Source organism: Rhea americana, unplaced genomic scaffold (genome assembly GCF_003343005.1).
Source record: "Rhea americana isolate MKP2758 unplaced genomic scaffold, rheAme1 scaffold_4, whole genome shotgun sequence".
In the NCBI taxonomy this organism is placed as follows: Eukaryota; Metazoa; Chordata; class Aves; order Rheiformes; family Rheidae; genus Rhea; species Rhea americana.
Window position 1 is genome coordinate 550,950 of NW_028186534.1, and position 14,445 is coordinate 565,394.

At 45.6% G+C, this 14,445-nt stretch overlaps 1 protein-coding gene across 1 annotated transcript in view; it reads right to left on the reverse strand.

The window, feature by feature from the left end:
* ACSS2 (acyl-CoA synthetase short chain family member 2) overlaps positions 1–14,341 on the reverse strand; it is a gene marked incomplete at its 5' end in the record, with an annotated part of 37,005 nt that extends 22,664 nt beyond the window's left edge. The window contains one exon of the mRNA XM_085314239.1: positions 14,133–14,341. Coding sequence (XP_085170365.1) covers positions 14,133–14,341 — 209 coding nt within the window. The remainder of the gene's footprint in view (positions 1–14,132) is intronic.
* Between the last annotated feature and the right edge of the window lie 104 nt (positions 14,342–14,445).

The following is a 14,445-nucleotide window of genomic DNA, read 5'->3' on the forward strand; positions in this document are numbered from 1 at the left end:
ACGGAGGAACAGGCTCTGCAGAATACTTATGACTACTACTGCCAGTAGTCAAAATAACGGCCTCCCCAGTTCTAAAGAGCTGCCATGACACGCACAAAACTCAGAGCACAGACCTCCTCTGACTCTACCAGTGTCTTAGCAAGATACAACTATGGGGAGAAGTCGACAAGAGCAGGGGAGGAAGAAAACTTCAGACGGGAAAGCTGAACATTTACCACACCCGTGGAAAAAAAAAAAAAAAACTAGACAAGGTTCATAGATACACTGCCTGCTCAGCAGAGACCTTTGACCTTAGAGATGTAGAGCTGAAGCCATGTTTCACTTGATGCATGCACAGCAAAGGCTAAATCAAAGTCAAACCTCCCTGCAAGAGCGACCAAATAGGCTAGCAAAACATTTAAATGTCACMCGTACACTGTGCAGCAGGGAAAATGGGTTGTAGCAGCAGGCACGCATTTCTTGAGAGCTGCATTAACTTGCATGTTGACCTTGTGAAGCAGCACTGAAAAGCCTGGYGATGGAAGAGGTAGGAGGAAGAAGGATGAGGAGAAGCAAGGTGGGAAAGAGCAAAACTGTGGCCAGATGTGCTCTTGGGTATTTGCACCAGAGCAGGTTAAAAAGTTACCATGCTTTGTCAAACATTGTAACYGGCTACAGGACTTCCTCCCCGAGCACTGTTCTGCTCTTGGTAACCAGGCCAGCCCTGGTTTTATTTGGTGTTGCCCATTCAAGCCAGTTCAGTCCGTTTTAATTGCTACTTCTCAACTGCGCGATAAAAAGTAGGTAGAGGCAATAACTTCTTAAAATACTACAGCTCAGTGGCCAAGGAGATRAACATTTCACAGAGCACCCAAACTGAACAGGTCAAGCTGACCCCAAAATGAAGGAGAAAAAAAAAAGATTATAACCTGTTTGAATAACAGATGAACACAGCCTCCTTGTGCAATACTCTCAGCACTTGTGCAGAGGTGCGGGAGACACAGGTTGCATGAGTGGTAATTACAGTTTACGGGGTAATTGTCAGTGATAGTTGTTGTTTACAAGGGTTGTAATAGTACTAAGAGAAGCTTCAGATTCTCAGGAAATCAGTGCATATTAAATGGGAAAAAAGAAATCACACAAACCAAAGCGAACAACCTACAGCACAAAGCCAAAGACTATCTGACCCCTATGATCGCTCCCACTGAGGAAGATAGGGACTGAATGAAGATCGCTCAGCCTCCTCCTCTAAGCTCCTGCGACCATACTGCTCTCAGATAAAAGCACTGACCCAAATTTAACAAGCTTCTCTGTACCAGCATTCCCCGGCAGGGCTGTCTCCCAGCTTTCCTTGATTGACAGCTGTCAGTCACATAGGGTAACTGGSTGTTGGGACCAAGCAGAGTGCAGCAGGGAGACTGCTAGAGCTCCTCTTTTCTCTCCTTACAGCCGGCTGCAAGAGGAGAGAGCAATAGAAAGGTGGCTGAGCCTGGCTCCAAAGTCCCCCCCAGCGCTGAACTCAAAGCAAACGCCCCAGGGACGCTCCCAGCAGCTGCAGCKGCCGGTCTCCTTGGGGACGAGATGGGTGAGCTTTTGGAGTACAGCAAACAACCCGAAAGCCATCGGGTTTATGAGCAGAGAAGCCAYGGCAGCCCAGGAAGCAGCAGTGTTTAATGCAGGGAAAAGACTCTGCATTTGAGCCAGCAGAAAGAGCCCATAAGAAAACAGAGGCTCCCAGTCTGAAACACGCAGGGGAAGAGCTAAAGGGTCCCTTCCCAGATGATGATTAAGGTAAGCAACATAACGGGGAGAACTTGCACAGTGGAGAGCTGTGAAAAGCCTCAGGGGCAGCTGTAGAGCAGCCACCAGGACCGTGGGGAAAATCAGACTCCTAAGTGTTGCAGGTGCCATCCAAAATAAAACGCAGTCAGGGCCCTCAGCCCCTTCCAAGCCTGGGCCCACGCCAGYGCCCGAGAGGTGCAGGATGGAGTCAGCAGCCCCTGCTCCTCCAGCAGCTTGTCCCCAGAGCACGGATACGCGGAGCCGGCAGGAGCCCTCCGCCTGCAGCGGGCCGAGCACCCTCCGCGCTGGGTGCCAGAGTGCTCCCTGCACCTGTGCAAGGTCGCCGCGGGTGGCGGGCCAGCCCAGGGGCTTTCTGCTCCGGCCGGCGTCCAGAGCAGGAGCGACCGAAATGCCAGGCAGAGCTCAGCTGGGCCAAGCTCCTTCTATCTGCAGAGCGGGTTCACGCGCCTGCCATGTGGGTAATAAAAGCCTGAGGCCTCTTAGGCACCTGCACAAACACCCGCCGGCTGCGTGCTCAGCTAACACAGCTCACAGCTCTCCAGCACCGTTTGGCCTCTGTTATTCTCAGATGAGGCAGCCTGAAGACGGATTTGGGTGGAGACAGCTTGCAGGTTTGGTAACTACAGCTGCTGGGAAAAAAAGAAAAAAAAAAGAAAAAAGAAAAAAGAAAAAAAAACCTTCTCCCTCCACACCTGGTCTTGCTTATGCCATCTGAATCTGACACCAAAAGGGCATTTGAGTAGAAAGCACCTTTAAAATCTGTCCTTGAAGGAACAGATTTAGGCTGAAATGTGAAGTCTGGAGGGACCAGCTGTAAAAAAATACTCAGCAAAAGATGCCACTTTATTGAAAAAAAGTGTATGTATTTGCTGGCACACGGATTGTTCAATATGGAAGCSCTCATACACAGGCTGCCCAGAGTGGACGCATTTTGCAGCAAGAGTTCTGCACAGATAACTCCAGGAGAAAGCTAACAGGGCTAAAATAGGTGAAAAACCTTCATGAGAACATTTTGCAATAGCCTTTGCTTACCGCCACCTAAGTTCCTAATCTCCCATCTCCACAACACAGGGCAGCAAATAACCAAAGGAGCTCTGGGAAGAGTGAAAAGATTTTGCCAGAAACATCACCCTCTGCATTCCCGGCTGCCCTGCTCAAACCCTATTTCATCATGACACAGATCAAGTAAGAAGAGAAAGTTGCATAACAACAGAGCTTAGCCTCAGAGGGGCTCGCAAAAAAAGGGATTACCAGTACATTTAGAAATATTTGGGAGTACTTTGAGAGAAAACTGCTGATGTAAACCAAGCAACGGGAAGCCAGAGCAAAAGAAGAATCACTTTAGGAACATCACCTTCTAAACCAGTACAGTTAACTCGGAGCCCTGCTCTTCTGCAGCAACTCAAATCAGCTTATGACTTCCCTCTCCATTACTCCCATACACACAAGTAGGACCTAACGAAGCGCTCAGGTCTGTCTCTGTTTGAGCCAGACCATGTACCTGGAATGAACAAGTTCTCATTGCTGCAAAGAAACCCAAACCAGACCAGCAAACAGTGCCCTGGGCGTTGTGCCCACGTACGAGCAAAGCAGGCTGCTTGCTGTCAAACTTGAAAGCCTTCTGAACAGTGCACCAAAGCAGGGGCCAGGCCCAGGGAAGAGGAAAACATCATGGACAAGAATTCGTAAAGCTATTGAAGATGATGGTGGAAGTCTGGTCTCCCAATTCCTCCTTTGGTGAATCTCAAAGCACTTTAAGGAGGCCAGCATCCCTGTTTTTCACTCAATGGCTGAAAAGCCAAACTGCAGAGGCAGGAACTTACTTGTGCATAGTCAGAGCTGGGTACAGAACCACATCGTCCTACCCTGTGCTCTGTGCAGTATGATGTGCCACGTCCAGCCCCAGTACCCAGTTTRTTTTTGGTTTTTTGCTGTTCAACCACTGTTCACAGCACTGTTCTCTGAGCCATGCCTACAGCACAGAACCCAACTAGAGGTGGACACTGTCCAAAAATCACTGCTGTATTTAATGACCTTCTAGAATTCCCTCCAATCTTCCCACTCATTTGGCAGGCTATGCCCCAAAATTTGCTCCAAGCCCCTTTTTCTAGACTGTAGGATGCTCAGATGTCACTAAAGGAATCAGCACTTAACAACGTACACTGCTGTTGGTTAAACAGCCAACATAAACAAGCAAATGAAGAGGATGAGATGGGGTTTGTGGTGCTTATGTTTACAGCTGAGAGCAGAAATGCTCAGTAGAAGTATAACTACTGAGAACACAGGACTGTCAGCAGTCACATAGAATTGACAGCAGTCTCTAAGCCCTGCTTCAAGGAAAGTCTTCTTACTGCTTTTTCGCATTTCCCTGACAAAACAAAACAGACAGTTTACAGGCAATACAGAGCACATGCAAATCACCCTGGTGCTTGTGTCACAGTCATTAAGTGCTGACACGCATCAGCCAGGGGAATTCTGCTAGTCCATCGTCTATGGCTTTTCTGTTTTTCTTACTAGTTTGATATTCTGTAACAATAAAATAGARGGGATATATTCTAATTCTAATTATGCTCTTACTTCCTGAAGTATTTTACAATACAGAAAAACAGCCAATAAAGAAAAATAATGGCCTTTTACCTATTTTATCTGAAGTAAATGCCATTTAAGTTATTGTTTTTTTATAAATATAATGTCTACGGATCATGTAGTATTTCAACATAGCTCATATGCAAGAAACCCATATATTGGATAAACTTAGTGTAGTGAAATCTCAGCCATCACTTCTAATCTTGCAAGCTAAATCCATAGAACATTGCACCAGAGTATGACAATTTGACATAGGATGAAATGTCTTAGATGTTTATCGTAAATAATACTGTCAGAGAAGCACAGACTACTTTTGCCAGTTCAAGGGAGGAGAGCTTACTTCAAGTATGATACAGCTGACTCCTTGTTTAAATACTTTGCAAACAGGCCATGAAACAGAAAATCCTGGATGAAGYTTTTATAAGTAAAATAGTCAAAAAAGCTGCCTGCAGATAGTAAATGCCCCATTTTGGAGAATACTGCATCTCTGCACGGAGCATCCAGCCAACTCTTCAAGACTTTCCACAAACACTGAATGCCATGCAAGGTGATCTCGATGGAGGCTCAAAGAATATCCATCAACCCTGTGACAGCAAACTAAACCTTTAATCAGATTTTTGGTAGACCTTTCAASTTCATGCCTTGGAGACCTGCAGAGATGATGGCCAGATGTCATTTGCTGAACTGTCATCTCATTCCGTATTAGAAATATCTTAAAAGAAAGTGAATGGCAACAAGAATGCAGAACATGCTTAACTATTGGGTAGGTCAGATATGAAAAAAAAATAAATAAATAAGAAGGCCAGCAATTCTCCTGGAGGCATTTCCCTAAAGGAAGGTTGACACCTGCCAAAACAATCAGCTTTGAATGTCTACAACAAAATGTCAATTTACAGAGGACTGCCAAGATCCGTGATTCTGTAACACACCCCATTTCAACATTCACCTCATCGAAACTGTAAAATGCCTGCTATCTTTTCAACAAACAACATGCAGAAATGCAAATACAGAACTGAAACTCTGCACTAGACACAGGCAATGGCTCTAACGTAGCCCCACTCCCCACTGGAGTAAGTCTCATGCACTTGCAGGCCCGATTCCTTCTCCATGTCTGCTTCTTTCACACCAGGTTGCTTGGGAAGTACATACAAACCATTCACAWAGCTAAAACAAAATAATTGGGTTTTCTAGTCAGAAGAGAAAACTGAAGGCTTGGATCCTCCGTAGAGAAGGGCATATCCTTAATCTGCACAAAAGTTTGCCATCCTCTTTATCCATAAACTATGTTTATTGACCTGCAGTTTCACCTCTCCTGCCAATCTTCCCCATACGCAACCACTGCATAATCACAAAGCCCCTGCGAGCGGTAAGCAAACTATTCCCAAAATTATACTGAGATGCCTGTAATCTATGCCAATGTTACAAAATATAACTACAAGAGCGAATTTCAAAGGCTACGAGAAAATCCAGAAGCTACTATGTGTGCTCATACACACACACACCTGTCCTCTCCCAGGCGGTTTTGTGCAACTATGCCCACAGAAGCATGGAGAAAGAAGGCTTTGTAAAGGGTATAAGCCAACCTTTTAAGACAGTGGTGCAAGAAGTGATTCATGAAAACATATCATATCCCCTGTGYTGAACCAACAGAGCCAAGCCCTCTGTCAGTCCAGTGAGCAGCATGAGGAAGAAATTCCAAGTAAGAACATGTTGAACAAGAAAATACAGGTTTCACTTACACTAAAGGTATTACACTTCAGGAATGGGATTTCACAGCAGCTCAGCCACCAGCCTCTTAGACTAGAACAAAAAGAAATACCCTGCTCTGGGTCAGAACCAGGGTCCAGTGTTTTATCCCCAACAGCAGCAGATGTTTATGGGGGCATGCTAGCTGAGCACTTTTGGCAGTCCGGACACTAGTCTCAACACTGATCCCTAGGCAACCTGCAGCTTATCCTGAGAAATTACTATTACAAGAGAGGAAGCAAAGAGTGARGCTTTAACAGATTCATAAAAAGACCATTTCCATTCCTGAAGAACGTAATTTGCTGAAKATCTTCCCAGAGATTCGTGATGCCATCACCTACACGGAGCGCACCAAGAGGAAGACGGTCACAGCCATAGACGTGGTACGTGTCCTGAAGCACCAGGCACTCTCTCCAGCTTTGGTAGTAAATTTTTGATAACTTTTCATGGAAAACCTCATCCACATCTGTCTGAAAACAGTTGTATCTGTGGGCTTACTGTTCCCCTCATGTAGCTCTAGCAGGTCTGTGAGGCAGGATCTCCCCTTCCAGCAGCTCTGCTGACTCTGTCCCCCCAGGCTGCGCTGCTCTATGCACACAGTGACCTTATTTCTTACCACAGGACCCACTATGGATGCAAGTCAGATTCACCGGTCCATAGTTCCCAGGACCTCTCTATAGCCCTCTCTGCAGTTGAAGGCAGGTTGGCAACCTCCCAGCCCTTGGCACAGCGGCCCTTTGCAACAGCACATTGCATGCCCTGGCCGCAGTTCTGCAATTTCACATTCAAGTTCCTACCGTGGATGCCATCTAATCTTCYGTGGACGCCATCTAATCTTGGACTCTTCTATTGCCAATCAGCTTATTTATTTGGTCAAATACTTCCTGGCTATTCCCTTGTATATATATAGACAGATATTATTTCCCTGCCAGCAACCGCTACCAAGGGCTTCAGAGCAAAATGCCAGGAACAAACAGCTCTGACACAACTCGAATGAAAGCTACTTCCCTGACTCTGTGCCGCTGCTGGTAYGTGTGCTCAAGCTGGAGGGCTTCTTTGTACTGCTGCTCTCCTTACAGCTCAGCTTGGGAGCAATCACCTAAGTGCTGCTGAGGGCTCACCTCCTTTGCAGATTTTGGCTCAGGAATTGTTAGAAGGGATCGTGAGATGGGGAAAAGGCCCATTTTGCCTGTAGAGAGCAGGTTTACAGGTTGTCTGAGTTCCAAAAAAGCTACTTTCAGCACAGATCTTCAATATGCTGAATGTCCTCCAACAGAGGCATGAGTACTGGAATACATCACAACAGACAAGACTAAGGAGACCATGGGCAACGTGTATTCAAGCAGACACCATCCTTCAATACTTGCCCTYCTCCTGTGTTGCAAAGAAGGGCCAAACAGCAGCAAGAGCTTTGCAGGCAGGACATCCGCCCCATGCAGAGGGTGGCCCAGGCCCCTCAAGCTGGTACTGTTGCTGCAGCCTGAGAACGGCTGCCATGAACTGCTGTTCCATTAGCCTCCTCCATTCACTCAATACAACACAGTGGGACCAGTAATGGTCGCAGCTAGCTTCCCACTTGTCCTCCTGGCCCAACAGTYAGCTGGAGCATACCCCAAGACCAAAAAGGCTCTGCAGGACAAAGAATGGGGCCTAGAGTCCCGGAAACATCATGCCATCCTTCCTGGCATCTCCCTAGGAATCACACACATACCTGACAGTGACGAATCAAGCTCTGTTTTCAAGTCAACCTTCAGAAAAGAAAAACAATTTCAAGTGACTACATGCCTGCCAGCTGTCTGAATGGCTCCTAATGTGACAGGACACTTAAAACACTGACTCACAGCATCCAGCTAAGCAGCCCCAGTGCACCTGCAYGGAATGGTATGAGCCTGAAGAAGGTATTTTGCTGGTCTCACCTGTTTAGTTCTTCCCTTGGGCAAAGCCCTTTATTTATTGGCACAGTCATGGAGATTTCACTGGAAATCAGAGAATGATGGAGACAGAACACTGAGCAAAAGCCTGTTAACACAAACACACTCAGGACAGATCAACCTCAAGATATGACAGGAGAAAACCGTTGGATGTCAGATCTCAGCAAACATGCACACACATACATACATACACAGTSCGTGCAAACAAGCTCCAGGCCATGACCACTGTGTCTTCTGGGCCATCCCCTAGGCCAGGCCAAGCATCTCTAAACCCTCAGCAGGTACCACCATGCTGCCCCAAGGCAGCCCCTTCCCCTTATCCCATCTGCAATGGTTCCCACAGTAGAGCAATCAGTGTGATTAAATAAGACTGGTTCAYTCTCAGTCCAGCATGGCCTTGCTCTAAACAGTCCCTAGCTAAAGACTGAGACTCCATTTACTGATGAAGAAAAGCCAGGGAGCTACACCTGAGAACAAACTACAAATCCCTTTAGTCCTACTTTGCACTTACATATAAGCACCCAGCACTGTCTATGCTACTGCCACAGCACTAACCATACTGCATTCATCTCCTAACCAGCAGCACCTGAGAGCAAAGCTTTGGGAAGAGGTTTTGTGCAAGCCCTGCAGTACCTTTCAGGCTGGGATCAGATGTTTTGAGATACGTTAGAGCTTCGGGAACTGGAGAAAACCTCCCAGAGCTACATAACAAACCTACTGACCAAGCTCAGGTGGACACTGGTGAGCCAAACTGATACCGCTTCCTTTAGTGGACAGAATGTTGCCTTAGCATTCAGCAGGTGGTGCTAGATACAGCATTACCTCCTTACATCTCTCTTTAAATGAATTTGGTTGGCCTTTCCATGGCTAATCCTCAAGCTCTTCACCAGTTCCTGTATGTTCCAGTTCTCAGCAGTTACTGACAGCACACATGCTGCCTTCTATGTCTTCACTTACACATCTTTTCTCTGAGGCATGGGGCTGAAAATAAAAACATACTACTGCTTTTGCTGAATTTCTTAGTATTTCTCTGATATCACCAGCTGGTGCCCGTGGCTGTTTGCATTATGTGCCTAGGCTATACCAGTAAATATTAGGAGTTCTTCCAGACTTTCCTTCAAGATTCTTCAGTCAGTTTAGGGGAACTCTTCAGGATGTTCTCACTTCCCACCTTGCTTCTTTTCAGAGAGGCAGAAAGAATTTCACCAAAGAAATTAGGCAAACACATCCCTCTTCAAGGCCTGGATATGTCTGAGCTACTACAGCTATCTTCTTCCCTCCTCACCTTAATACCAGGTTTTTATTAATGCTCCTGCCATTCCCACTGTTGCAGTAGCCAAGCAGCTCAGAACCAAAAGGCAGCTCTGCAAAGCAGAAATGTTCTCTTTTAAAGGTAGGACAAACACTGTTCCAAAGCATGCAGTTAACTGGACGATGCACCAAGCCAAACCATGGGGAAGCTGCATGGATCACTGGGGACATACTCTAGAAAACCCCTCAGATTTGCAGGAGTGAGAGATCACTCCCTTTCCAAATCGGAATTCCCATCAGCAGAAGGGAACTATGCTGAGCATGGGTAGCGCTGTAAACACTGATGAAACATGTGGTAAGTTTTCCATGAGAAATGTTTCTTCTTGCTATAAAGCTTACTGGAATTACCTTCTTTTAAGTAAGTTCTTCAGAGTAGTAACTGGGGAACAGCATTGGGCTCTTTGGTAGCACCTGCCCAGTAGCTTTGGCTGCTCTCACCAGCTCGCAAACACATGCATGGAAATGTGCATCAGCGAGTGCCTTAGTAAATGCAACCCTCCCACCGGTGGAATTTCTTTCTTCTAAAGAAKTTGTGTGATTTAGGGATGTTCTTTCACTACTAGAAAAACAGCACTAAAAGAGGCTGCATCACTGCATAGTGTAGAAGCTGGTTATGATTAAACTCTTCCAAAAATCTTGATGTTAACAGCCACCACTGTCAGTGCTATCTATGGGATAGTAATGGAAGACTGATATCTGTAAAGGTATCTAAAGATAAAAGCACACTGCTGATCTAGATTCTGGAGGTCAAACACTTCAACTGTTCTCAGCAGTTTAAGGCAAGAGTATTTCTGCAAACAGAAAAGGTCCAGACTCTGACAGCAGAAATTCAACCGTAACACAGCCGGCATCTGGCTTCATTTCAACTCTGAGACGACACATCCCAGAATAAAGCATTCCAGATTGAGCTGTGGCTGCCACTCTGATAAGAACAGCAATGGGTTCAACACCTACCGTCTGCCTGTAGCGGCCTCAGGAAGTAGCACGTGTAATATTTTCTACTTTTCTGTTGCAGGCATGTGCTCAGACTGAATGGGCATTTGGACTCTGAGGAATGCTGAGGTGCAAAGGTAAATCTGTATCCTCCCTAGAAGTCAGAAAAACTTATTTCTAGTTTCCTGCTAAAAACCTCTAGTGGCAGTCACGGAGTAGTGCTTTGCTTTTCAGTTGATTGTTTAAAAAACAATGCTCTTTCACTTTCTTTCTTACAGAATGATTTACCTGAAGAAATCTTACAGCTACAAGCTTCTAAATCCTTTATTAGATTAAAAAAAAAAATACATTTTATCATTGCATGTCATGTTTATTCCAGATCCAGAATTGGAACAAGTGGCTGTTACTCTTCTGTTTAAACAAAGCTGCAGTAATTTCTGGCAGCCTTTATCTTTGCTTCTCCTTTCTGAATATGTTACTTCACATGCAAACACACAGAAGTAGAAAACTGATATGCTCTTCCGAAGCCGGCAGAAGCCAGCAACACTCTGCTAAGCCCGTGCAGCTAGGCCTCAAGGGAGGTGAAACCACAGTGTGCCAAATTCTGCCTCTAGGTCCCCCCAGGGCAGCTACCAGTACGACAAATGGGCTAACTGGTTTGAGAAATGAAGTTCACCAATTAGCACTTCTGCTAGACACACATCAAGAAATGGAATATCTTTCGTCAAAGTACCTTTAAAAACAAGGATCTAATTATGGAGAATATGGGAGAGTTTTGTAATAACTGTCTTGTTTCCTGAATTMCCATCTGGTTATATTTTTACCCCCAGAAGCTGACCAGTCAAACACTTACCCTGGATTATTAACAGGCATTTCAGCACACRACTAAGAGTTTGCCTATGCAACAGAGCTGAGCTTATAGCATGCTGAAAGCCTACTATTCGCTAACTTTAGTTAGTGCTAGCAACAACCACAGGAAAAAAGTCTTCAGGACTAGTTCAAGTCTCATGCAAGCACCCTCAGGGTCTCCGCTGGTGTGCCCAGTGTGTTATGCCTGCAAGGTCCATGACAGCTCAGGCAGGTATTTACCACAGCATTAACTTCAGTCTTCCCGCACAGATATGAAAGAGATTTCACTTTTAAGACAAGCACTTTATCTGAAACATTTCCTGGCTCTTCCGTTACATTTTAGGCCACATCAGCAACACCAAACACAGAAAGAGGAATCAAAAGCAGCMGGGACAGAAATACTTACAACGTTCACGAGCACCAAGAGCTATCATAGCAAAACAGGCAACAGAGGAACTGCAAGTATTTCCTACCGACTCAGTGGAGTAGTTCTGAACTACACAGTCCTAATAGCACTCAGGACATGATACCGTGATGGTAAACGTCACCTACGTACCAGTTATGCAGTGTGAAGCGATCCCACAGACTGCCCTTCGAGCTGAAGGAGCAATCCCCCACGGGTAGGTCGCAGAGCTTGCCAGCGCATCTGATCAGAGCATTGCTCAGAGCCCCAATGGGCCCGCAACCTGAGGCACACCCCCAGGTTCAGACCTTTTGAGCCCAGCCAGTTTTTGCAATACAAGATGACTAGCTTCATTGCAGGAATTTTCAGAGCAGCTTGGCAAGAACAGATTCCGATGAACCACTAGCTCCTAGGCAAAACTTCAGGCAACCACAGACAACACAGTAACTCTAATTTTCGTCAGGATACACTTCTTAGGCTCTGCAATGCCTGGAAATACTATTCGCTTTTCCCCAATTCCTCCTCTCAGAAAGCAAAGGCCATGACCTTGTTTTTTCAGAGCTCTCACACAATTGATTAGTCACTGGTACCTCAGTATAATCTCAGCTCTCTTCCCAACCAACTCTCCATATGTATAAACATTCCTAAAATAAAGAAATTTGCCAAGATATTTATATTTTTCCACCCTCTAGGAATTCTCTTTGGCTTTTGGAGGCTCTCGTTTCTTTTTTGGCCCTTCATAAGTATTACAAGTTTCAAGGGTTTTAGAAAACTGGGCTTGCTCAATGAAGTGTTTTGCACAAATGTGCAACAACAAGGCTAAGACACTGTTTTGTTACTGGAAAAAGGTATCACAACTAAGCTTCAGACAGCCTCAATGCCCACTTCTGAATCAATCATTTGCAATGAAACATGCAAGGAGTATTTACCCCAAAACTATGTCCGCAGAAACTGCCTGCTAAGGGCAAAGGGAGCTTACTTTTTAGCTCCACAGACACCAAGACTGACACACACCTTTTTAATATCCGCTGCGAGTACTCCGTAGCGTCACAACATCCCCACTAAACCTGCCAAAATAACTAGTGAGAACTTTACTTTTGGCCTTTACTAAGGCCAAATTAAAGCTGTAGGCTGCTGTCTATCTGTCACACACAGGTGTTGATGCAGAAGAACGATGAGGCAATGATGAGCACCCACCCTTTGTAAATCCCAACACAGCTTCCAGCCCTGGCAGCCCAGGAGCCTGCCAAATGGCTTTTGTTTGTTGTCGACACACCTTTACCTGAATGAGTTTACAAAGGAGTTTTCATTCAGAAGCTGAAGTCATTTTACATCCGAGTGAGTTGGAGAACGTAGCTGGCTGGTAGAGAGGTATCATTTTCCATCATTTCAACTGCACAAGCTAGTCAATATGATTATTTGTTAGGTGGCAATTCTTCTGCTGAAGTAATAGGTGCACAGCTGAAAACTCAGCTATGAGACCCCAATTATGCAACTATGGAGAGAATTAAACTGCCATAAATGTGCTCCTCTGTGCAGGGTGCTGGCCACAAGTCACCTTTATGCCAGTGACTTGGGAGGGGACTCTYTGACTGCACCAATTTATTTAAAGCAGCACAGTTGTTCATCATTAAAAAGCCTAAGTATTTTTTTTTATTGCAGTGACAGTTAAGATTTATACAGCTGCTCCTCTGAAGGGAATCACAATAACCTAAGCTAGAACTGCACCTTAGCAAGCTGCATGCGTTTTGCTTTGCTTCTGTACTGCCACATACAGTCATGGGAACACAGATGCAAGATAAATGCATGACAGTTGAGTGAAGCAGGAGAATGAGAGTGAACAAGGCAGCGCCCTCAACTCAGGGAGCAGAAGCAAGGTGCAGCTGAGCCAGATGTGCAGGAGAGCATTAGTTGTGGATTTCAGAAATCCCTAGTGAAGCTCACTTTACATCAATACGAAAGCTTCAGCTGCATGTAACTTCAGACTGGTAACTACTCTGAAAACAAACAGGCAAACAAACAAATTCAAGATAAGGCTGGAAGTTAATTGAAGGTACCTGAAGGTAATGTCAGAGAAGTCAGCTTTCTAGAGAGTTTCACAAAGCTATATAAGCTCAAAAGCAAGAAATCAATACATAATTTCAGATTTTAGTACCTTTCTGTCACAGGAGTGCAAACGAGAGGTCTGGCTTTAATTCACTTTTTGATTTTAGATGTTACTTGCTCCCAATCCCATTTCCCCAATACACACCCCTACCTATCTCACAAGGGTACTGTGGCACCTGCCTAAACAACGCCTGGAAAGCGGCACGACGGCTCTCAGCTTTAGTGGGCGCAGTGACACAGGTGGAGCTAGAAGTCGGGAGATCCGTGCTGCCCTGCCGTGCTGCCTGAGAGCATCCCAAGGCTGGCGAAGAAGCTCAGTTACGCGGCTCCTTCGCGGCAGGCAAACACCTGCTGCACCTACGAAAAGGTTAAAGCCTCCCAGGTTTTACTGTGCTTTACTTCACCTCAGCAGAAATCAGCATCGTTTACACCCTCGGGCAGTACATTTACACACCGTCTACATTATAATAAAAGCAGGACTTTACCAGTAAAAAGCAATTTTGTCCCCAAGCTTCTTCTCGTTGATGTTCCTGTCCAACAGGTTGTAGCAGATGTTGGTCTTTGCCCCCTTCATCCATTCAGTGAAGATCTTCCCCTTCGTCACGTCGAAGTTGTACCTCAGGAACGGCCCCGTGTGCTGGGTCTTCCAGTAAAACTCCTTGGCGATGTCACCCCAGAACTCTGCAAAGAGCAACGTTCAGACGCGGGATAAAGCAGCAGGTAATTTAAATAAAGAAATAAATAGTCAGATAAACAAACACAGCGGTCTGCAGCTGAGGCAGCTCGCGGGGGGCGCCC